Raw genomic sequence first — 24,654 nt, forward strand, 5'->3', positions numbered from 1 at the left:
AGAACGTGCGTTGAATATGTTGTTCCCATAGCAACGATTAAACCATTCCCTAACCAGAAACCGTGGATTGATGGCAGCATTCGCGTGAAACTGAAAGCGCGAACCACTGCTTTTAATCAGGGCAAGGTGACTGATAACATGACCGAATACAAACAGTGCAGCTATTCCCTCCGCAAGGCTATCAAACAAGCTAAGCGTTAGTATAGAGACAAAGTAGAATCTCAATTCAACGGCTCAGACACAAGAGGTATATGGCAGGGTCTACAGTCAATCACAGACTACAAGAAGAAAACCAGCCCAGTCACGGACCAGGATGTCTTGCTCCCAGGCAGACTAAATAACTTTTTCGCCCGCTTTGAGGACAATACAGTGCCACTGACACGGCCTGCAACGAAAACATGCGGACTCTCCTTCACTGCAGCCGAGGTGAGTAAGACATTTAAACGTGTTAACCCTCGCAAGGCTGCAGGCCCAGACGGCATCCCCAGCCGCGCCCTCAGGGCATGCGCAGACCAGCTGGCCGGTGTGTTTACGGACATATTCAATCAATCCCTACACCAGTCTGCTGTTCCCACATGCTTCAAGAGGGCCACCATTGTTCCTGTTCCCAAGAAAGCTAAGGTAACTGAGCTAAACGACTACCGCCCCGTAGCACTCACTTCCGTCATCATGAAGTGCTTTGAGAGACTAGTCAAGGACCATATCACCTCCACCCTACCTGACACCCTAGACCCACTCCAATTTGCTTACCGCCCAAATAGGTCCACAGACGATGCAATCTCAACTACACTGCACACTGCCCTAACCCATCTGGACAAGAGGAATACCTACGTGAGAATGCTGTTCATCGACTACAGCTCGGCATTCAACACCATAGTACCCTCCAAGCTCGTCATCAAGCTCGAGACCCTGGGTCTCGACCCCGCCCTGTGCAACTGGGTACTGGACTTCCTGACGGGCCGCCCCCAGGTGGTGAGGGTAGGCAACAACATCACCCCGCTGATCCTCAACACTGGGGCCCCACAAGGGTGCGTTCTGAGCCCACTCCTGTACTCTCTGTTCACCCACGACTGCGTGGCCACGCACGCCTCCAACTCAATCATCAAGTTTGCAGACGACACAACAGTGGTAGGCTTGATTACCAACAACGACGAGACGGCCTACAGGGAGGAGGTGAGGGCCCTCGGAGTGTGGTGTCAGAAAATAACCTCACACTCAACGTCAACAAAACTAAGGAGATGATTGTGGACTTCAGGAAACAGCAGAGGGAACACCCCCTATCCACATCGATGGAACAGTAGTGGAGAGGGTAGTAAAAGTGTTAAGTTCCTCGGCATACACATCACAGACAAACTGAATTGGTCCACTCACACAGACAGCATCGTGAAGAAGGCGCAGCAGCGCCTCTTCAACCTCAGGAGGCTGAAGAAATTCGGCTTGTCACCAAAAGCACTCACAAACTTCTACAGATGCACAATCGAGAGCATCCTGGCGGGCTGTATCACCGCCTGGTACGGCAACTGCTCCGCCCACAACCGTAAGGCTCTCCAGAGGGTAGTGAGGTCTGCACAACGCATCACCGGCGGCAAACTACCTGCCTTCCAGGACACCTACACCACCTGATGTTACAGGAAGGCCATAAAGATCATCAAGGACAATAACCACCCGAGCCACTGCCTGTTCACCCCGCTATCATCCAGAAGGCGAGAGACTGAAAAACAGCTTCTATCTCAAGGCCATCAGACTGGTAAAGAGCCACCACTAACATTGAGTGGCTGCTGCCAACACATTGACACCGACTCAACTCCAGCCACTTTAATAATGGGAATTGATGGGAAATGATGTAAAATATATCACTAGCCACTTTAAACAATGCTACCTAATATAATGTTACATACCCTACATTATTCATCTCATATGCATACGTATATACTGCACTCTATATCATCTACTGCATCCTTACGTAATACATGTATCACTAGCCACTAACTATGCCACTTTGTTTACATACTCATCTCATATGTACATACTGTACTCTATACCATCTACTGTATCTTGCCTATGCTGCTCTGTACCATCACCCATTCATATATATTTATGTACATATTCTTTATCCCCTTACACTGTGTATAAGACAGTAGTTTTGGAATTGTTAGTTAGATTACTTGTTGGTTATTACTGCATTGTCGGAACTAGAAGCACAAGCATTTCGCTACACTCGCATTAACATCTGCTAACCATGTGTATGTGACAAATAGAATTTGATTTGATGATTTGATACCCCCATGGCATGCTATCCACTCACCATTACCAATAACAGGGGAGGCTAGCATGTCTTGGGGGTATGATCTTTGACCCTCTGTAAATGTCTATCTCATCATTAGTCTCGATTCATTCAGGAGTATCCATAGTCATGGTAGCATCAACATGAATATAGATGTTTTTAGAAACATATTATATTATTCACGATAAAAGTGACTCCAAAATGACACAATACATTATTTACCGTTAATTTTTATTGGGCACGAAATAATCTGAAATAAAGATGTGATGTAGTAATTGCATGCTTGGAATATGAGACCAAAAACTAAACTTTTGACTGCTTTATTTAGAACTACCTTTAGGGGTGTCAATGTAATTGTCAACCTTACATTTTTTTGTGTCAAAAAATATTTCTCTGGGAAATTGTATTAGTTTAAAATAGGGAAACACGCTTTCCTCGGTGGTGGAACTATTCTCAACACACAAGCAAACAGATTTTATGTTTGAACCAGATCCTACAGCAACCAAACCTCCAGATCCTACAACAATTGTCCTCCACACTGCAAACATGAGAGGTAATGGTTCCTGCTCCAAGACCCTGGCCGTGAGTGGTTCTTCTTCCAGCATGACCCAGCAGCAGCTAAACCCATCTCTATCCCACTGCCCAGGCAAATTGCTGACAAGATGCAGGAGCTGAACGTGCACTTTGCGGGCTTCAGGTTCAGACATTGGAGCAGAGGAATGCCCAACTGCAGGCGGAACTGGATGATCTGAAGTGCATCCACTAGGGGTGCCCCAGCGGCATTGGGGAAGAGTACAAGCTCAAACTCAAGGAAATATGGGATCTGATTGAGGCGCTAACCCAGGAGAAGGGGGCAGTGGACATTGAGAGGAGCTACATTGAGGAGGAGGTGGAGGTGTGGAGGATGAAACTGGAGGAAGAGCTGTCTCTGCGGGACAAGGCAGAGATGATCCTGAGAAAGTTCCGTTAGAACGTGGACGACGCCACGCTGCAGAGGCCCGACTTGGAGAGGCACGTAGAGCAGCTAGAGGCCGAGATCCAGTTCCTCAAGAAGCTCCATGATAAGGTGGTGTCTCAAGAAGGACTCCAAGGTGTCTGCCAAGCTGGAATCAGACACGCCCTGGCTGCCTACCTGTCCCAAAAATGAATGGAGATCAAAGCTGCCATGGCCCGCAACGTCCAGGAGGAGAACAAGTGGTACAAGGGCAACTTGGAGAAGCTCAAGGATGTCTCTGGCAAGAAGGAGGACATGTAGGAGGAGATCACAACAGGTGACAGACTTCCAGAACCAGATCGACGGGTTGAGGGCCCAGAACGCTGCCATGGAGATGCAGTTGGAGAACATGGAGAATGTCCATCTGGAAAATATTGGCGTGCTAGAGGACATCATTTCCCACCTGGAAACCCAGCTGTGCAAGACCAAGGTAGAGATGAGCAATTTCCTGAAGAACTACCAGGAGATGCTTCACATCACGCTGAAGATGGACACAGAGATCACTTACAGGCAGCTGCTGGATTGAGAAGAGACCAGGCTGGGCATTTCGGGATGTTGAGCAACACACCACCTGAGTCGAGACCCATATGTCCGCTTTCTTGACCATGCCTGCCAACCTCTTACCCAGTAACAAAACTGAGGGTGTTTACAGGAATGTATACTAACTAGCCAGAGAAGTTTGACCTTTGCAAAAGAAACACTGGATTACACATATTTGATATATATTTAACTATGGGAACCATAGGATTTGTGGTCTAATTTCCTTACCCGTCTTACTTTATTGATATAATAAGGATCTGCATTTGAGCTTGACATTTACTGGAGTATAGAGTTACAATTAGTGCTGAGTGTTTAACCAAAATGTCAGTTATTTTCGTTTTTTAACAACCAATTGACCGATGTTGGTTCAATTATTTGAATTCCATATACAGTTGAAGTCGGAAGTTTACATACGCCTTAGCTAAATACATTTAAACTCAGTTTTTCACAATTCCTGATATTTAATCCTCGCAAAAATTCCCTGTCTTAGGTCAGTTAGGATCACCACTTTATTTTAAGAATGTGAAATGTCTGAATAATAGTAGAGAGATGGTCAGAAGTTTACATACACTCAATTAGTATTTGGTAGCATTGCCTTTAAATTGTTTAACTTGATTAAAACGTTTTGGGTAGCCTTCCACAAGCTTCCCACAATAGGTTGGGTGAATTTTGGACCATTCCTTCTGACATTGCTGGTGTAATTGAGTCAGGTTGTAGGCCTCCTTGCTCACACACACTTTTTCAGTTCTGCCCACACATTTTCTATAGGATTGAGGTCAGGTTCTTTTGTGATAACTGCTCCAATACCTTGACTGTGTTGTCCTTAAGCCGTTTTGCCACAACTTTGGAAGAATGCTTGGGGTCATTGTCCATTTGGAAGACCCATTTTCGACCAAGATTCAACTTAACTGACCAAGATAAGACTGATGTCTTGAGATGTTGCTTCACTATATCCACGTAATTTTCCTTCCCTCATGATGCCATCTATTTTGTGAAGTGCACCAGTCCCTCCTGCAGCAAAGCATCCCCACAACAACCGTGCTTCACGGTTGGGATGGTATTCTTTGGCTTGCAAGCCATTATGGCCAAACAGTTCAATTGTTGTTTCATCAGACCAGAGGACATTTCTCCAAAAAGCACAAAGCACAATGGCTTTTTATGGCAGTTTTTGGAGCAGTGGCTTCTTCCTTGCTCAGCGGCCTTTCAGGTTATGTCGATATAGGACTCGTTTTACTATGGATATAAATACTTTTGCACCTGTTTCCTCCGGCATCTTCACAAGGTCCTTTGCTGTTGTTCTGGGATTGATTTGCACTTTTCTCACCAAAGTACGTTCATCTCTAGGAGACAGAACGCGTCACATTCCTGAGCGGTATGACGGCTGCGTGTTCCCATGGTGTTTATACTTGCATACTATTGTTTGTACAGATGAACGTGGTACCTTCAAGAGTTTGGAAATTGCTCCCAAGGATGATCCAGACTTGTGGAGGTTTACATTTTTTTTTCTTAGGTTTTGGCTGATTTCTTTTGATTTTCACATGATGTCAAGCAAAGAGGCACTGAGTTTGAAGTTAGGCCATGGAATACATCCACAGGTAGACCTCCAATTGACTCAAATGATGTCAATTAGCTCATCAGCTTCTAAAGCCATGACATCATTTTCTGGAATTTTCCAAGCTGTTTAAAGGCACAGTCAACTTAGTGTATGTAAACTTCTGACCCACTGGAATTGTGTCACAGTGAATTGTGACACAGTGAAATAATCTGTCTGTAAACAATTGTTGGAAAAATTACTTGTGTGATGCACAAAGTAGATGTCCTAACCGACTTGCCAAAACCATAGTTTGTTAACAAGATATTTGTGGAGTGGTTGAAAAACTACTTTTAATGTCTCCAACCTAAGTGTATGTAAACTTCCAACTTCATCTGTATTGTGTATTTTCTTCTGTGAGCTCAATGCATACATTGCTCAGATTCTCTAGTCTAGAGATAAATCAGATCAAGCCCGACCTGTGCGATGTTGTATGGATTCCAATAAAATGCATTGTTTATTCCAATTAACTTGGTAATTAACTTACAATGACCATAATCAGTTGCTCACCTACTTGTCCATCTGTGTTGTTAATGGCTGTTTAAAGAGACAGAAGAATCTGCAATCGAGAGTGATAGAAAGCAGTTGCTTCGAGGACAACTGAAAAATTCCTAAAAAATACACGATCAAAGTATTCAGCAGTCATAAAAGTCTGCCTTATTTACTTTGAAAAGCTACTAAAATATGGAATTTGTCAGAGAGCATAGGCAGCAGCTCTATAGAGGTGAGATGATGACTCGGGATAAAATAATGTCTTCGAATACACAACAACTGAAATATTTTATTCAAGTATTGTTAATAAATTATTGTTAATACGTGATAAGCAGAAATGGGCAGACAATACCATCATGGGACTTTTATTAATTGTTTTATTCTGTGTTGTTACATCATTCAGCCCACATAGTGATTTAATGGAAAAATATATATATTTGAAATAAAAAAACGTGATTATTTTTTAAGAATCGAACCGAAACCAAAAAACCGACCTCAAAAAGCACTAATCGCTCAGCACTAGGTACAATTCACATTATCAAGGAGATGATGTTGACCGGTCCCTGAACTGGTTAGCTGACACTGATTCAGTGAGTTCTACCGGGGGAACATCTATAGCTTGCCAGTCCCTGGCAAGGTTGAGAAACACTGACACAGCACTCCGGATACCCACAGTGAGGCGGTTCCTTCCAGCACGGAGCAGTAATAGTCACTCTTCCCCAGCTGTCTCCCAGACCTCTCCTTCCTATCTTTCCATTTCCATTTGCCTTTTAGAAAGTGTTCATACCTCCTGATCTATCCGACATTTGGTTGTGTTACAGCCTGAATTCAAAATGCATTAAATACATTTTGTTTGTCACCCATATACAGACAATACCCCATAATGACAGGTTGAAAACATGCTTTGAGACATTTTCGGTAATTTATTGCAAATGGAACAGAAATATTGAATTTACATAAGTATTCAAACCCTTGAGTCAATACATGTTAGAATCACCTATGGCAGCTATTACAGCTGTGAGTTTTTCTGGGGACGTCTCGAAGACCTTTTCACACCTGCAGTTGTACAATATTTGCCCATTATTCTTTTAAGAATTCTTCATACTCTGTGAAATGAGTTGTTGATCATTGCTAGACAACCATTTTCAAGTCATCCGATAGATTTTCAAGCAGATTTAGGTCAAAGTTGCAACTCGGCCACGCAGGACCATTCATTGTCTTCAATGTTTTAGGTTATTGTCCTGCTGAAAGGTGAATTAATCTCCCAGTGTCTTGTGGAAAGCAGAATGAACCAGGTTTTTATCTAGGATTTTGCCTATGCTTAGCTCCATTCTGTTTCTTTTTATTCTGAAAAACTCCCTAGTCCTTAATGATTACAAGTCCCCCCCCTTCTCCATCACCCAAATCCAGACAGCTGATGTTCTGTAAGATCTGCAAAATCTGGATCACTACAAATCAACTGGGCAAGACAATCCAGACCCTCTTACTAAAATGATCAACCTCTCTTTTGAGATTCCTAAAGATTGGAAAGTGGCCACAGTCATCCCACTCTTCAATTGGGGAGACACTAGACCCAAACTGTTACAGACCTATATCTATCCTACCCTGCCTTTCAAATGTCTTCAGAAGTCATGTTAACAAACAGATCACCGACCATTTCAAATCCCACCGTAGCTTCTCCACTATGCAATCTGGTTTCCGAGCTGGTCATGGGTGCACCTCAGCCACACTCAAGGTCCTAAACGGTATCATAACCCCCATCGATAAAAGACTCTACTGTGCAGCCGTCTTCATCGACCTGGCCAAGGCTTTCGACTCTGTCAATCACCACATTCTTATCGGCAGACTCAACAGCCTTGGTTTCTCTAATAACTGCCTTGCCTGGTTCACTAACTACTTTTCAGATCGAGTTCAGTGTTTTCTGCTCTTTTGTAAATTAGTATTTCTACTTTTGCACATCCTCACCTGCACATCTATCACTCCAGTGTTAATTGCTAAATTATAATGACTTCGCCACTATTGTCCTATTTATTGCCTCACCTCCTTACTTCATTTTGTACACACTGTATACATATTTTTCTATTGTGTTACTGACTGTATGTTTGTTTATTCCATGTGTAACTCTGTGTTGTTTTTGTCGCACTGCTTTACTTTATCCTGGCCAGGTCGCAGTTGTAAATGAGAACTGGTTCTCAACTGGCCTACCTGGTTAAATAAAGGTGAAATAAAAAGTGAAAACCAAGCATATGGAGAGTGGTACTCCATAATGTGATGTACTGGATTTGCCCCGAACATAACACTTTGTGTAACAATTTATGTTCCGGACAAACAATTAGTTGCCTTGCCAAATGTTTTGCACTATTACTGTAGTGCCTTGTTGCAAACATAATTCATGATTAGGTTAGTATTGTGGAGTAACTACAATGTTTTCGATTCATCCTCAGTTTTCTTCTATCACAGGTATTAACCTCTGTAACTCTTTTAAAGTCACCATTGGCCTCATGGTGAAATCCCTGTGCGGCTTCCTTTCTCTCCGGCAACTGAGTTAGGAAGGACTCCTGTATCTTTGCAGTGACTGTGTTAATTGATACACCATCCAAACTGTAATAAATACCTCGTATTCAGATATTCAATGTCTGTTTTTCGTATTTTTACCCATCTACTAATAGGGTCAAATGCCTCGCTTCTTTGCGAGGTATCGGAAAACCTCCTTGGACTTTGTGGTTTAATTTGTGTTTGGAATTTCACTTCTTGACTGAGGGACTTTACATTATAATTGTATGTGTGAGGTACATAGATGAGGTAGTCACTCAACTATTATGTTAAATGCTATTATTGAGTCCATGCAAATTATTATGTGGTTGTTATGCATATTTTAACCGCTGAATGTATTTAGACTTGCCATAACAAAGGGGTTGAATACTTATGGACTCAAGACATTTCAGCTTTTCATTTTTTATTAATTTGTAAACTTTTCAAAAAACATAATTCCACTTTGACATTATGGGGTATTGTGTAAAGGCCACTGACAAAAAAAATCTACATTTAATCAATTTTAAACTCAGGCTTAAACACAACAGACAAGAGGTGTGAATACTTTCTGAAGGGACTGTGTATGTCTCACTTTCTTTTCATCTATCCATCTTCTACAGACAGTCTTCAATACTTGGTCTTATTCCTCCCAAGCTGTAAAATCTGATACTCCCCTCTGACTATAGAGAATTCAATTCAGCACAGTGGTTAAACTGGGCCCACAGACAAATAATAGTGTTTCTGTGTTAGAAAAGAACACACATGTCTTGCATGAATAATATAATCTGAAATCAAAACCCCCTGTTTGGTTAGGGCATAGCTTGTACTCGCTACATTTGTTTTACTGATACAGGGAGAGATTTTTTGCGTGTGCCAATTTTGGTTTTGATTGAATTTGGCCATGCTGCTTGTACTAGACGTTCAATAATATAGCTGCTCCTGGAAGAAATAAAACAGGGACTTACCTCTCTCCATTTTGTTTATTATGTCTGAATACATAGTGATTTTGCAGTACCTCTCTCTCTCTCTTAATTCCTCTTTCCCTCTCCCCCTTTCTCTCTCTTCCTCTCCCCCTCTCTCTCTATCTAATGAAATAGTCCTGATTGCTTTTCATCCCCTGAAGTTTAGCTGCCAGCCATGTTTGCCTGTTGCCATTTCCAATAAGAACCACTGTCCTACAGGCTCAAGCTCATGTCTCTTCCTCCCTCTCTCTCTACCTCTCTCTCCTCCCTCTTTCATGTCTCTGCCTCTCTCTCTCCTCTCTCTGAATATCCCCCTTCTCTCCATGTCTACATATCTCTTTTTCTCTCACCCCCATTTCTCTCTTAATTTCTCTCATTCTCCATCTTGCTATAACTGAAACGAGAGGATATTTAAATCCCCACCAGCCAGGCACATCATTTGTCTTGTTTAATGGTTTGCTCATGAATCATTACCTCAGAATGATGGGAGGTCGTATTTAGCTTTTACAATTAGAATAAATGTATAATTTGGGTTGATCAAATACTTTTGATTGTATTGGCAATTGTGAAAATCAATGATATGTTTTTGCATCCATTTATACCATCATACCCTAGCTTAAGATATTTCACAAGTAAATGTGTTACTGTGGCATAAAGAAGCAAATTATGTTATTTTGAGTTTTAAATTTAAACTATTTTTTCTCTACAACAGTTTTTTTAAACTCTTAGAGCAGAAGTCTTAATGAAGGTAATTCATTTTATTTGTATCCACTAAGGAGGTAATGGCTGATTTTACTTTCACTCTGTGACATTTTCACCATCTGAGAAAATGTTGCTGGAATGTATAGAGGACATTTTACTCCTGAGCAATTCTGTGTTTTTTTTGTTTGTTGCTGATCTTAAAATATTTTTGTACATGATGTTTCCGGAATAGAAAGGCAAACATGGCTGGCAGCTAAAATTCTGTTCACAACGTTGACTTCAGCAAACCTGTCGCCCACACGATGCTGTACACGCTGTCTGACATATTTCTGGTACAGTTGAAACCGGGATTGATCTGTGAAGAGCACACTTCTCCAGCATGCCATTGACCATTGAAGGTGAGCATTTGCCCACTGAAGTCGGTTACGGGACAACGAGCGCCCAGATGAGCTTCCATGAGACGGTTTCTGACAGTTTGTGCAGAAATTCTTAGTTTGTGCAATCCCACAGTTTCATCAGCTGTCTGTGTGGCCAGTGTCAGATAATCCCACAGGTGAAGAAGCCAAATGTGGAGGTCTTGGGCTGGCGTGGTTACATGTGGTCTGCGGTTGTGAGAGAGGTTGGACGTAATGATCAATTCTCTAAAACAACATTTGTCTTATGGTAGAGAAATTAACATTCAAATATCTGGCAACAGCTCTGGTGGACATTCCTGCAGTCAGTATGCCAATTGCACTCTTCCTCAAAACTTGTGGCATGTGACACAACTGCACATTTTAGAGTGGCTTTTTATTGTCCCCCAGCACAAGGTGTACCTGTGTAATGATCATGCGGTTTATTCAGTTTATTGATGCCACACCTGTTAGGTGGATGGATTATCTTGGCAAAGGATAAATGCCCACCAACGGGGATGTAAACACATTTGTGCACAACGTTTTAGAGCTATGGGACATTTCTGGGATCTTTTGTATTAGTTCAGGAAACATGGGACTTTACATGTTGCATGTATATTTATGTTCAGTGTATATTGTAGCAAGACTCATACTGTTTGTCCAGACCAAAGTGTTTTTTGAGCAAAACTGAAAAGACATAAACGTAAGGCTCCGGTCAAAAGAAGTGTACTGTCGTTTAGGTCAGCCCGAGGAACCTTTCATATGTGGACGTGGGTATCTGGATGGGTGTGTTTGTTATAGAATAGATGTCAATATGTCCTTATTCTACATGAATTCTAAATGAATATCTCTGTTTCCGCAGCAACTGATGCGCTCCTCCATCTTCCACATGTTCATTCTGACTATGGTTGCCGTAGACGTAATCGTTGCCGCTAGCAACTACTACAAGGGTGAGAACCACCAAAGGCACTATGACGAGTTCTACCTGGCTGAGGTAAGGGATCAGAACACACAAACATACTGTACAATACACACACAAACACCATACTGTATGTTTTACTATCCTTGTTTGACTTGATATTGATTTTGATTCAAAATCCTATTTTCCCTAACCCTAACATTGACCTCATGACTCTTATGATAAGATATTTGTGATCAATGTAATGTTGAGTGGTCACAGCATCGTACCATCATACATATGTTATCTGAACAGTAGCAACAGAACGTCTACATATGATGCACAAACGCATCTAAATAGCATTGTTTTTTATTCATTTTATTTCATTTAACCTTTATTTAACTGGTTAAGAACAAATTCTTATTTACAATGACGGCCTACCAAAAGGCAAAAGGATTGGGATAATTAAAAATATATATATACATATATACACACTACCATTCAAAAGTTTGGGGTCACTTAGAAATGTCCTTGTTTTTTTCCTGTTTTTTTTTCTTCATTTTTTTGTCCATTAAAATAACATCAAGTTGATCAGAAAGACAATGTAGACATTAATATTGTAAATGACTATTGTAACTATAAAAGGCAGATGTTTTATGGATTACCTACATAGGCGTACAGAGGCCCATTATCAGCATCCAAGTTTATCATTTTAAAAGGCTAATTGATCGTTAGAAACCCCTTTTGCAATTATGTTAGCACAGCTGAAAACTGTTGTTCGGATTAAAGAAGCAATAAAACTGGCCTTCTTTAGACTAGTTGAGTATCTGGAGCATCAGCATTTGTGGGTTCGATTACAGGCTCAAAATGGCCAGAAACAAAGCACATTCTTCTGAAACTCATCTGTCTATTCTTGTTCTGAGAAATGAAGGCTATTCCATGTGGGAAATTGCCAAGAAACTAAAGATCTCCCTTCACAGAACAGCGCAAACTGTCTCTAACCAGATTAGAAAGAGGAGTGGGAGGCCCCAGTGCACAACTGAGCATGAGGACAAGTTCATTAGAGTGTCTAGTTTGAGAAACAGACGCCTCACAAGTCCTCCACTGGCAGCTTCATTAAATAATTCCCCAAAACACCAGTCTCAACGTCAACAGTGATGAGGCGACTCAAAGATCCTAGCCTTCTAGAGCAAGAAGTGAGAGACAACAATACATCAAGCAAAGTAGCCACAACTGTCATTAAGAGTGTCCATGATTGAGTATTTGAATGAATAGTTTGAGATAAACCTGTCCAGTTTGAGTTTTTGTTGCAGCTCGTTCCAGTCGCTAGCTGCAGCGATCTGAAGAGAGGAGCAACCCAGGGATGTGTGTGCTTTGGGGACCTTTAACAGAATGTGACTGGCAGAATGGGTGTTGTATGTGGAGAATGAGGGCTACAGTAGATTTCTCAGATAAAGTGGAATGAGGCCTAAGAGGTTTTTATAAATAAGCATCAACCAGTGGGTCTTGCAACAGGTATACATAGATGCCCAGTTTACAGAAGAGTATAGAGTGCAGTGATGTGTCCTATGAGGAGTTTTGCTTTGTTGTAGAGCATTTGACACAATATCCGGGGAGGGTACAGCTGAATATTAGACTATCATCTGCACATAAATGGATGAGAGAGCTTCCTATTGCCTGAGCTATGTTGTTGATGTAAATTGAGAAGAGTGTGGGGCCTACTATCGAGCCTTGGGGTATTCCATTGGTGACAGGCAGTGGCTGACAAAGTAGATTTTCTAACTTTATACACTGCACTCTTTGAGAGAGGTAGTTAGCAAACCAGGCCAAAGACCCCTCAGAGACACCAATACTCCTTTGCCGGCTGACAAGAACGGAATTGTTTACCGTATCCAAAGCTTTGGCCAAGTCCATAAAAATAACAGTACAACATTGCTTATAATCAAGGGCAATGATGACACCATTGAGGACCTTTACGGTTTCAGTGAGACATCATAACCTGAGCAGAAACCAGATTGCATACCCGAGAGAATACTGTAGACATAAAGAAATTGGCCTATAACAGCATCTAAATAATGTTTTGTACTGATGGGAAATAGAGATCTTCACCTTCATTCCTCAATTTGACCTTTTATTGTGAAAGATGAATGAACTTGATCATCCAAGCATCACACGGAACACATCCACAGCCAAACTCATTTCATAAACCAGTCTAAATAACAGGTTGTGCTGACAGAAAACAAATCATAAGTTACAGTTGAAGTCGGAAGTTTACATACACCTTAGCCAAACACATTTAAACTCTGTGTTTCACAATTCCTGACATTTAATCCTCGTAAAAAATTCCCTGTCTTAGTCCCGGTCAGTTAGGATCACCACTTTATTTTAAGAATGTGAAATGTCAGAATAATTGTTGACAGGATGATTTATTTCAGCTTTTATTTATTTCATTACATTCCCAGTGGGTCAGAATATTACATACACTTAATTAGTATTTGGTAGCATTGCCTTTAAATTGTTTAACTTGGGTAAAACGTTTTGGGTAGCCTTCCACAAGCTTCCCACAATAGGTTGGGTGAATTTTGGACCATTCCTCCTGACAGAGCTGGTGTAACTGAGTTAGTTTGTAGGCCTTCTTGCTCGCACACACTTTTTCAGTTCTGCCCACATGTTTTCTATGGGATTGAGGTCAGGGCTTTGTGATGGCCACTCCAATACTTTGACTTTGTTGTCCTTAAGCCATTTTTGCCACAACTTTGGAAGTATGCTTGGGGTCATTGTCCATTTGGAAGACCCTTTTGCGACCAAGCTTTAACTTCCAGACTGATGTCTTGAGATGTTGCTTCTGTATGCAATTTAGCTGATTGAATGGATACACCATTCAATCTGATCACCCGCACAAACTACCTCACTTTGTTGCTTACATGACTTGATCCACTCTGCACTCACTCTCCTCCACTCTCCTCCACTCCGACTAGGCTAAAAGCAATCCAAGCCATTATACTCACCACATTTGAGGATTCAAAAATATCTTCCTCGCTTATCGATGAGGCAGGCATCTGGCTACATGTCCAGTGGTCATAATACTTTGACATGATGATGAATTGTAGCCACTGCTGTAATTAAATTTTTCCAGGGGGAAATAAATGTAATTCATTAAAAAAAATGTACAAAAGTATTAAAGATGCCTGCCAGTGTTTCCCTTATCCATGGTCTGCATTTGAAATAAACAGTTCATTTTGAAGGTTTTCAGACCCTTCACTTTTCCCACATTTTGTTACGTTACAGCCTTATTCTAACATGAATTAAATAAACAATTTTCCTCATCAAACTACACACAATACCCCATAATGAGAAAGTGAAAACTGATTTTTTTAAATGTTTGCAAATGTAATACAAATAAAATGCAGATACCTTATTTATGTAAGTATTCTGACCCTTTTCTATTAGACACGGGAATTGAGCTCAGGTGCATCCTGTTTCCATTGATCATCCTTGAGATGTTTCTACAACTTGATTGGAGTCTACCTTTGGGAAATTCAGTTGATCGGACATGATTTGGAAAGGCACACAACTCTCTATATAAGGGCCCACAGTTGACAGGGCATGTCAGAGCAAAAACCAAGACATGAAGTCAAAGGAATTGTATGTAGAAATCCCATACAGAATTGTGTCGAGGCACAGATGTGGGGAAGGGTACCAAAACATTTCTGCCGCATTGAAGGTCCCGAAGAACACAGTAACCTCCGTCATTCTTAAATTGAAGAACATTTGGAATCACCAAAACTCTTCCTAGAGCTGGCCGACCGGCCATACTGAGCAATCGGGGGAGAAGGACCTGGGTCAGGGAGGTGACCAAGAACTCAATGCTCACTATGACAAACCTCCAGAGGTCATCTGTGGAGACGGGAGAACCTTCCAGAAGGACAAGCATCTCTGCCACACTCTACCAATCAGGCCATTATGGTTGAGTGGCCAGACGGAAGCCACTCATTAGTAAAAGGCACATGACAGCCAGCTTGGAGTTTGCCAAAAGGCACCTAATGGACTCTCAGACTATTAGAAACAATATTCTCTGATCTGATGAAACCAAGATTGAGCTCTTTGGCCTGAATGCCAAGTGTCATGTCTGGAGGAAACCTGTCACCGTTCCTACTGGGACTGGGAGACTCATCAGGATCAAGGAAAAGATGAACGGAGCAAAGTACAGAGAGATCCTTGATGAAAACCTGCTCCAGAGCGCTCAGGACCTCAGACTGGGGTAAAGGTTCACCTTCCAACAAGACAACAACCCTAAGCACACAGCAAAAACAATGCAGGAATGGCTTGGGGACAAGTCTCTGCTGTCCTTGAGTGGCCCAGCCAGAGCCCGACTTGTACCCGATCGAACATCTCTGGAGAGACCTGAAAATAGCTGTGTAGCTACGCTCCCCATCCAACCTGACAGAGCTTGAGAGGATCTGCAGAGAAGAATGCGAGAAACTCTCCAAATACAGGTGTGCCAAGCTTGTAGCGTCATCCCCAAGAATACTTAATGCTGTATTCGCTGCCAAAGGTGCTTCAACATAGTACTGAGTAAAGGGTCTGAATACTAAAAACGTTTTGCTTTGTCATTATGGTGTATTTTGTATAGATTACTGGAAAATATCAAGGGGTCTGAATACTCTCTGAATCTACTGTATGTTCATACTGTACCCCGCTCTAACTTTGTTTGTTCCCCACTATTTTAGCAAATACACTGGACTTAGCACCTCAGGTTCCACGCCCTGTTTCACATGCGCAGCCTCTCAGACAAGCTAATACCAATGCCTCTTTCAGATATTTTAAAAGCATATATAATACTATACGTACTCGCTGCTCCTACTATTGGCAGAAAAGACAAGAGATTCAGTGGTTAAAAATGACTGTTTTATAAAGCCTCATATGAAGCAGACAACCCTGTCTTGATATAGTCAGGGGTGCAGAGAATAGTGGCAAAATGCGACAATCAAATTCTAGAACAGTGGTATAGATATCTGGTACTACGTGCAAAAAGAACTCGCCTTGTTTGGTCCGCTATTAATATTTCAAACGTTCGCTTCAAAAGGTTATTGGCCATGTACTCTTATAATCTCCAGCCGGCACAGCCAGAAGAGGAATAGCCACCCGTTAGTGCCTGGTTCCTCTCTAGGTTTCTTCCTATGTTCCTCCCTTTCTACAGAGTTTTCCCTAGCTACAGTGCTTCGACATCTGCATTGCTTGCGCTTTGGGGGTTTAGACTGGGTTTCTTTCTGTAAGCACTTTGACAACTGCTGATGTAAAAAGGGCTTTATAAATACATTTGATTGATTGATTGAGGATTGGACTTCATATTCACTACCACACAAACATAAAATGAAAACGTACCTCTGATTGAATCACACTCAAACCTGGGAGTAAAATCTATGATTTTATAGTTATTTCTTTTGAACAATTATAATATTGTTGCTACTATCGGATTGTAAACGGAAACAGTTGATTTGCACTCGCCATCATGAAGTGTTTTTACACACACACACACACACACACACACACACACACACACACACACACACACACACACACACACACACACACACACACACACACACACACACACACACACACACACACACACAAACCCGCTCTCAATCTGCCCGGCTCTGTCGATGCCATCAGTATGCAGGTGGCAGAGCGTGAACAATGAAGGAGAGGCGTGTCTCCCTCTTTACCTCCCTCCCGGCCTCACTCTCTCTCACACAGCTGAATGGGAAAGATAAGAGATGGGAGAAACCACACACAAGATTCTCTCCCTTCGCTCCCTCTCTTTTTTATCATCCATCCATTGATCACAGTTTTTCCACTCAATCAGGACTCGGTGAAGGGAAAAGAAAGATATAGGAAATACTTGTTTTGGTTTCTAGCTAAATGCAGGTTTTGGTTTTTCCAGCTATTTCCCCCTTCTGGCCACTCCCTTTCCTTCCCTATGGGATGAATGCAATCACGTTATCTCTTGTTCTCCTTTCAATCTATTTTTTAAATTTTATTTCTCTCCTTCTCATTACCTCACAAGCGTATTGTCCCCCAACATGAAATCGGGAAGGAGACTGTTGATCTGTCTCTGTCCGTTAGTGCGTTCATTAGTACATTAGTCACATGCGACATCTCAGACAGCATTGACCCAATTTTAACAAAACGTGGGTGAATGATGCATCTTGCCATAGAGATCCGGAATTTACATAATTACACTGATTGGCCGGATGGGGACGCTATGACAAGAGATTGAAAATGCAGACTTTCAAAGGTCACGCCCCTCAACCCGTTTGACGTAAAGTCATGAAATTTGGGACACCGGTTCCTGTCCTCACAAGGAACTAATTTGCCTCAGGGACCCATTAGGTCCGCCATGATGGATTTTCCACCATTATGAAAAAGGAAAAAAGATCTTGCACCAAATGACTTATCTGCATGGAACTTGATATTTGGTATCTATTAGAAGTAGACCGATTATGGTTTTTCAACGCTGATACCGATTATTGGAGGACCAAAAAGGCCGCTACCGATTAATCGGACAATTTTTTTACATGTATTTTTAATAATGACAATTACAACAATCCTGAATGAACACTTATTTTAACTTAATATAATACATCAATAAAATCAATTTAGCCTCGCGTAAATAATGAAACATGTTCAATTTGGTTTAAATAATGCAAAAACAAAGTGTTGGAGAAGAAAGTAAAAGTGCAAAATGTGCTATGTAAGAAAGCTAACATTTAAGTTCCTTGCTCAGAACATGAGAACATATGAAAACTGGTGGTTCCTTTTAACATGAGTCTTCAATATTCCCAGGTCAAAAGTTTTAGGTTGTAGTTATTATAGGAATTATAGGACTATTTCCCTCTATACCATTTGTATTTCATTAAACTTTGAATATTTGATGTTCTTATTGGCACTTTAGTATTGCCAGTGAAACAGTATAGCTTCAGTCCCTCTAGTTAGCGTGCTAACTAGCTAGCCATTTCACTTCAGTTACACCAGCCTCATCTTGGGAGTTGATAGGCTTGAAGTCATAAACAGCGCAATGCTTGACGCACAATGAAGAGCTGCTGGCAAAACGCACGAAAGTGCTGTTTGAATGAATGTTTACGCGCCTGCTTCTGCCTATCACCGCTCAGTCAGATACTTGTATGCTTGTATGCTCAGTTAGATTATATGCAACGCAGGACACGCTAGATAATATCTAGTAATATCATCAACCATGTGTAGTTAACTAGTGATTATGATTGATTGTTTTTATACGATAAGTTTAATGTTAGCTAGCAATTTACCTTGGCTTACTGCATTCACTTAACAGGCGGTACAACGAGAGAGAGGCAGGTCGTTATTGCGTTGGACTAGTTAACTGTAAGGTTGCAAGATTGTATCCCCCGAGCTGACAAGGTGAAAATCTGTCATTCTGCCCCTGAACAAGGCAGTTAACCCACCGTTCCTTGGCCGTCATTGAAAATAAGAATGTGTTCTTAACTGACTTGCCTAGTTAAATAAAGGTATACAATTTAAAAAAATATATATATTTTTTTAAATCGGCAAATCGGCGGTGAAAAATACCCTAATTAATCAGCCATTCCGATTAATCGGTTGACCTCTAGTTATCTATGGACAAAGGTCTCTTATTGCAATATGTTTCAGATTAGTACCTAAAACAACAATATTCACCAATAAACATTCACGTGGGTGTGATCTGGCACATAAATGCATATATAAATCAGTCAAGGATATTCGTATTGTAACAAAACACTGTGAAGACTCAACAAATGCAAGAGCATTCATATCGACCACACGGTGGCTCTAACGATTCAAATTTGTCTCACGTGCTCAGGGACATGAGTCTAGCTAACCCACACGATATTTCAGACTTCTGGCCCGATTTTGACTAAACTTGGCTAAATTTTGTGTCTTGCCATATGACCAAGAAGGCCAACACTCATTTTGAAGTTGCAGGCAGGACTACCTCATCACATGACCATGAGTAACCATAACTGACTCATGTCCACTACACTTTCAAATGTACATTTTCACATTTTAAGGTCGACTAGGGCTGTCAAATGATTCCAAAATGTAATTGACTTTATCGCAGGATTTGCTGTGATTTATCACAATCAATAGCAAATTCATTATTTTTTATACAAAAAGCATTACAGCAATATTGGCATCTTCATTTTTTTCCAAAGTAACGGTTAGGAAAATCAGGTAAAACACACTTTCTTAAACCTCAAAGTCAACTTGTTTTGACATAGTATTGTTTTTAGCTGTATAGATGATGTATTTTGGATGTTTTCAGTGTATTTTGAAAGCTTTCAGACAATGCGATAAAAAATGTCCACAAAAATGGCAAAAAGTTAACTTTAGTTAATGTTTACTTGTTAAACGCTAGCTTCTCTGTTCTTTTCACGGGGGTATGACGAAGTATGACGAAGTATGACGAAGAGAAGCGTGCACCTGCAGCAGTAACACTCCGAATGTATTGCTCAGATTTTCAACATTTAAAAATTGTATGCACTTCAATTATTATACTCAGGTAGGCTGTTACCTTTTTATAGAGTGCATTATAGAATTAGTCATTTTTACCACCACCTTTTCACATGTGAGGAGAATAACACAATTTCACTACCTCATGTGAACTTCCAATTCCACATGTGAAAGTTTGCCTAGCAGTTAAGAGTGTTGGGTCAGTAACCACAATGTCGCTGGTTCGAATCCCAAGCCAACTAGTTGAAAAATCTGCCGGTGTGCCCTTGAGTAAGGCACTTAACCATAATTGCTCCAGTAAGTCGCCCTGGATAAGAACGTCTGCTAAATGACTAACATGTAAATGTGGAATGTTCTTATGTGAAACTGCAAATTTGTTTTTCACGTATGATTGTTCATAACATGGTGAAGTGATATTTTCACAGGTAGATTTTTTTTTACACATTGATGTAAACTTGCAATTCCACATGTGAACCTGATATTTTCACGAGAAACTACAATTCACATGTGAGATGAAAACAAGTTTTTTTCACTTGTAAAAATGTGGTGTTAACGTGAAATTTTATGCATGTGAAAATATGGTTTCACTTGAAGTTTAAGCTCTACATGGGAAAACGACTATTTCAAATGTGAAACAGCAAATTTGACATGTTTTTTGTTTTAAGGGTGCACACAAACATGTGATGAGTAACCTTGACTGACACCTGAAGACTTGAGTTGGCGCCTCAAGCCTAGTCATTATCTCAGCTGGCTAACACAGTCTTGTGATGGGCAGGAGATCTGGGTTTGAACCCCGGTGGGTCACATTAATAAAATACCAACTGTGACCTGGGATCTCTGTCTATCTGTTCGTAGGTTGCCTTTACAGTGCTGTTTGACCTGGAGGCTATGCTTAAGGTCTGGTGCCTGGGCTTCACGGGCTACATCATCTCCTCTCTGCACAAGTTTGAGTTGCTGCTGGTGGTGGGTACCACCCTGCACATCTACCCTGACCTCTACCACTCCCAGTTCACCTACTTCCAGGTAATGAATACACACACATGCACATACACACAATCACACACACACGATTATGGGGCTGCTTTGCTCATAAAAAATTACTAGTGATGCCACTTCTTATTTATTTTCTGTGACCACGCTAGTGATGCATGGGTTGACTCATAACTCGCAGTCCCTGCAGTTATATCTGTGGGGCGTATGCGTTTAGGGTCATTAAATATCGTGTGGTTGAAGGGCAGGTTGAATTAAGATAAACGATACTTAAAAACATCCATAAATGTATAACTATTGTGCAATTTCTATAGTCTACATTGTGGTTTTTCTTTCCTTATTTTAAGTTGTTTGGTATTAGTGCATAAGTCTAAACTTTAGGGCTTAATTTTACGTGTGCCAAATTGCCTACACAGCCAATCGCCAAACGGGAAGAAAATATGTACGTCAATCCATGGGGGCAAAACGACATTGGCGAAGTTTAATTCAATAACACAAAAGCTATGAAAGGAGAGTTGAAAATAAAGAGAAGGGAGGGACAGAACAGTAATGTTTGGAAAAGATTTGGTGAAGCGGTAGAAGAGAGTGATAGCAGTGCCGGTTATGTTATGTGTGATGATTGTGAGGCCCTATACAAATTCCACGGTCACAAGACGGATCTTCAAATAGGCCTATGGCATGTCAAGGGAACTGTTGTTTAGATGGGTTAAATGGAAACGGAAATCTGGAAAACTAATCAGAATGACCAACAGTTTTTTTGCAAAATCCATAGTCCTCTGATAATACTAGTCCCGTGTGAATCGACATCCCTGTGTTTTGAGAGAAATGTCTGAGTTTTATAGCTGTTGCTCACGGTATGAGCAAGAAAAAATAACTGGGGTATTCTGGGGTAATAAATACATAACCAATGTTCTCTAGTAATACTTGTCCCATGTGAATAGGGCTATAGCCTTAATAATAACTCCTGCAGAATTAAGCATTTCTTGAAGAAAAATGATACCCCAAATTTAGACAAAATTTGGACTTGTGGAGAACGCAATGCTCCGTCAGATACGATCTGTACAGGTGCTGTCTTCATCATGAAAGATGATCGTTTTTCAACCACATAAAAAATGCATCGAAGCCAAACTGAAATCTTATCAGAAACACGTTGGCTCGTTCTCAAAGCTTTTTCCTTACACCTGATCAAACTGATGGGCATTTGGATATTTTGCACAGAAAATGTTTACCTTTTTTCTTCTTTATTGTATTTTCTCCCCAGTCCCTTAACATCGTTTCTCTGCGAAGGATGACACAGAGAACTTTACAAGATGTTAACTAGATAGAATGCTCCAATCGATCTAGTACCTTATTCTGTCTTCTAGGGCAACATATCATGACAAAAGAGAAGCTGCTTAAATCTAATTATAGACAAATAGCCTACCAAAATGTTAGACCATTATAAGCACAAACATATCTAAATCAGACAAAAGAAAATACTGCATCCCCTGTCAAAAAATAGTTCTTCAGTCTTTTGACTGTAGCCTATAGCGCATCTTCTATATTTGCGGGTTATGGTTGAGTGCCTCAGCTTTCCACATTATCACATAGTTGGTCGGTTGTGGATGGGTTATTAGCAATTGCAGGTGGGTGTGGCTGAACAAACAGCTGAACCACGCACCACTAGACCATGCATTGATTAACATAATTACATGTTCATTCAATCACTGATCCAAGCATTATAACAAATTCTGACAAATGTTAATGCTATTAAATTGTATATGATGAGTTGAATGCTTTGACTGATGTTGTATTAGTCAGCACTAACATACAGGGTTTGTTCGTCCCTATGCCACTAGATTTATAAACATGGATTTCCACTATTTGGTGAAAGGCCTATCATTCACATGAACCCATGATTAAACTGGCCCTACTTTTTTTGTCTTCACTGTGGTGTGTGTGAGTGAGAGACTATGTGCATGCAGTCAGAGGAGACGAGGCAGAGAACAGCAAGCAGGCTACACCTGCTGCCGTTTCCCCGTCCTAATCGTTCACTAAATGTGGGTAATAATGTGTGCTGGCAGTTGCCTTGGTGGCTTCTGGGTGGCCTGTGTGTGTGTGTCTGTGTTTTTGCAACTGTGGATATATGTGTGTGTGTGTGTGTGTGTGTGTGTGTGTGTGTGTGTGTGTGTGTGTGTGTGTGTGTGTGTGTGTGTGTGTGTGTGTGTGTGTGTGTGTGTGTGTGTGTGTGTGTGTGTGTGTGTGTGTGTGTGTGTGTGTGTGTGTGTGTGTGTGTGTGTGTGTGTGTGCATTCATGTGCCAGTGTGTGTGTATGCATGCTTGTGTGTGCGTGCGTTCATGCCTGTGTGCGTGTTTGTACGTGCGTGTGTGTGTTTTGGTAGCATCTGTTGAGAGAAGCAGGCAGGATCAGGTCGGCTCATGTTGACAAGCCTCATTAAGAACAAGAAGCTGTGAGGGAGTCATTCTGCCATACTCACAACAGGAGAGACAAGAGGGTCGCTGTATGATTCTAACATCAAGGTGACAGGTTTCAGTCCCACAAGGTGCTGGTCACACCAATATTTCAGGTTGAAGTCCCATAAAGTGCTGAAAAAAACAAAGCTGTAAGTTCAAGGCTCAACGGGTTGGCAACACCAATGTTGTATGTTCAAGTCCCACAGTGTGCTGGAAACACCAATGTTCAAGTCATATAAGTCTCTGGCAACATCAAGGTTGTATGTTCAAGTCCCATAAGTTGCTGGCAACACCAATGTTGTGGGTTCAAGTCCCACAATGTTCTGGGAACACCAATGTTCAAGTCATATAAGCCTCTGGCAACACCAATGTTGTATGTTCAAGTACCACAATGTGCTGGAAACACCCATGTTCAAGTCATATAAGGCTCTGGCAACACCAATGTTGTAGGTTCAAGGTTGTATGTTCAAGTCCCATAAGTTGCTGGCAACACCACTGTTGTAGGTTCAAGTCTCACAAGGTGCTGGAAACACCAAGGTTGTAGGTTAAAAGCCGATGGTGCTGGAAACACCAAGGTTGTAGGTTCAAGTCCCATTAGGTGCTGGAAACACCAAGGTTGTAGGTTCAAGTCCCAAAGGGTTGGCAATTTTATGGGCTCAAATCTCACATTATATACTCAGTATTTTTGTAGATTTTGCAACATAAAGGTAATAGGTTCAAGTCCCGTTAGGACAACACATTATCAATACTATAGGTTCATTGTCCCTTTCGATAACAGTGTCTGCTAAATTAGACTGTATTGTATTATGAAAGTCCATGAGAGGTCCATTGCTTTGGAGGCCAAAAGGTATTGTAGCGAACTCCTTATTGAAGAAGATAATGCATTTTACCCGGAAGATTTAGGAAAAAACAGTTTTTTTTCTTTCAGGATCTTCTAGAATCCTCTGTGTGAGGAATTAGGCCTAAGAGAGGCATTTGTTCAGTGTATTCCTTATTTTTTTACGATGGGGCATTTCACTTTGAAAGGTCAGACTGAGCTTATTGTCATCCGGTCTGGTCAAAATGTCACATACATTACACAAACACACACACTGTTTAATCACAGGAACGTGATTTTATTTTACCTAAGTGCTGGCCATCTGCTAAACAGCCGGTAACATCCAGCTACTTTTTCCATTTCAAAACTTTTCAAATAAAAATGTACATTTGTTTGTCAGAAAAGTCAGTTGATCCCTCTCCAGCAAGAATGAACGACATACGACATCTTCTAGCGATCTATTGATAAGACAGGCGC

General features: G+C 41.1%; 1 protein-coding gene and 1 pseudogene across 3 annotated transcripts in view; both read left to right on the forward strand.

Moving 5' to 3' along the window:
- The window catches only part of nalcn (sodium leak channel, non-selective), a 286,480-nt gene that overhangs the window by 102,886 nt on the left and 158,940 nt on the right, over window positions 1-24,654 (forward strand). For all 3 annotated transcript variants that reach the window (XM_046358989.1, XM_046359008.1, XM_046358998.1), the window contains 2 exons: window positions 11,352-11,483; window positions 20,772-20,939. In XM_046358989.1, the coding sequence (XP_046214945.1) occupies window positions 11,352-11,483; window positions 20,772-20,939 (300 nt within the window). The remainder of the gene's footprint in view (window positions 1-11,351; window positions 11,484-20,771; window positions 20,940-24,654) is intronic.
- LOC124037550 lies at window positions 2,947-3,837 on the forward strand (annotated as a pseudogene).

Source organism: Oncorhynchus gorbuscha, linkage group LG01, assembly GCF_021184085.1.
Source record: "Oncorhynchus gorbuscha isolate QuinsamMale2020 ecotype Even-year linkage group LG01, OgorEven_v1.0, whole genome shotgun sequence".
Lineage (NCBI taxonomy): Eukaryota > Metazoa > Chordata > Actinopteri > Salmoniformes > Salmonidae > Oncorhynchus > Oncorhynchus gorbuscha.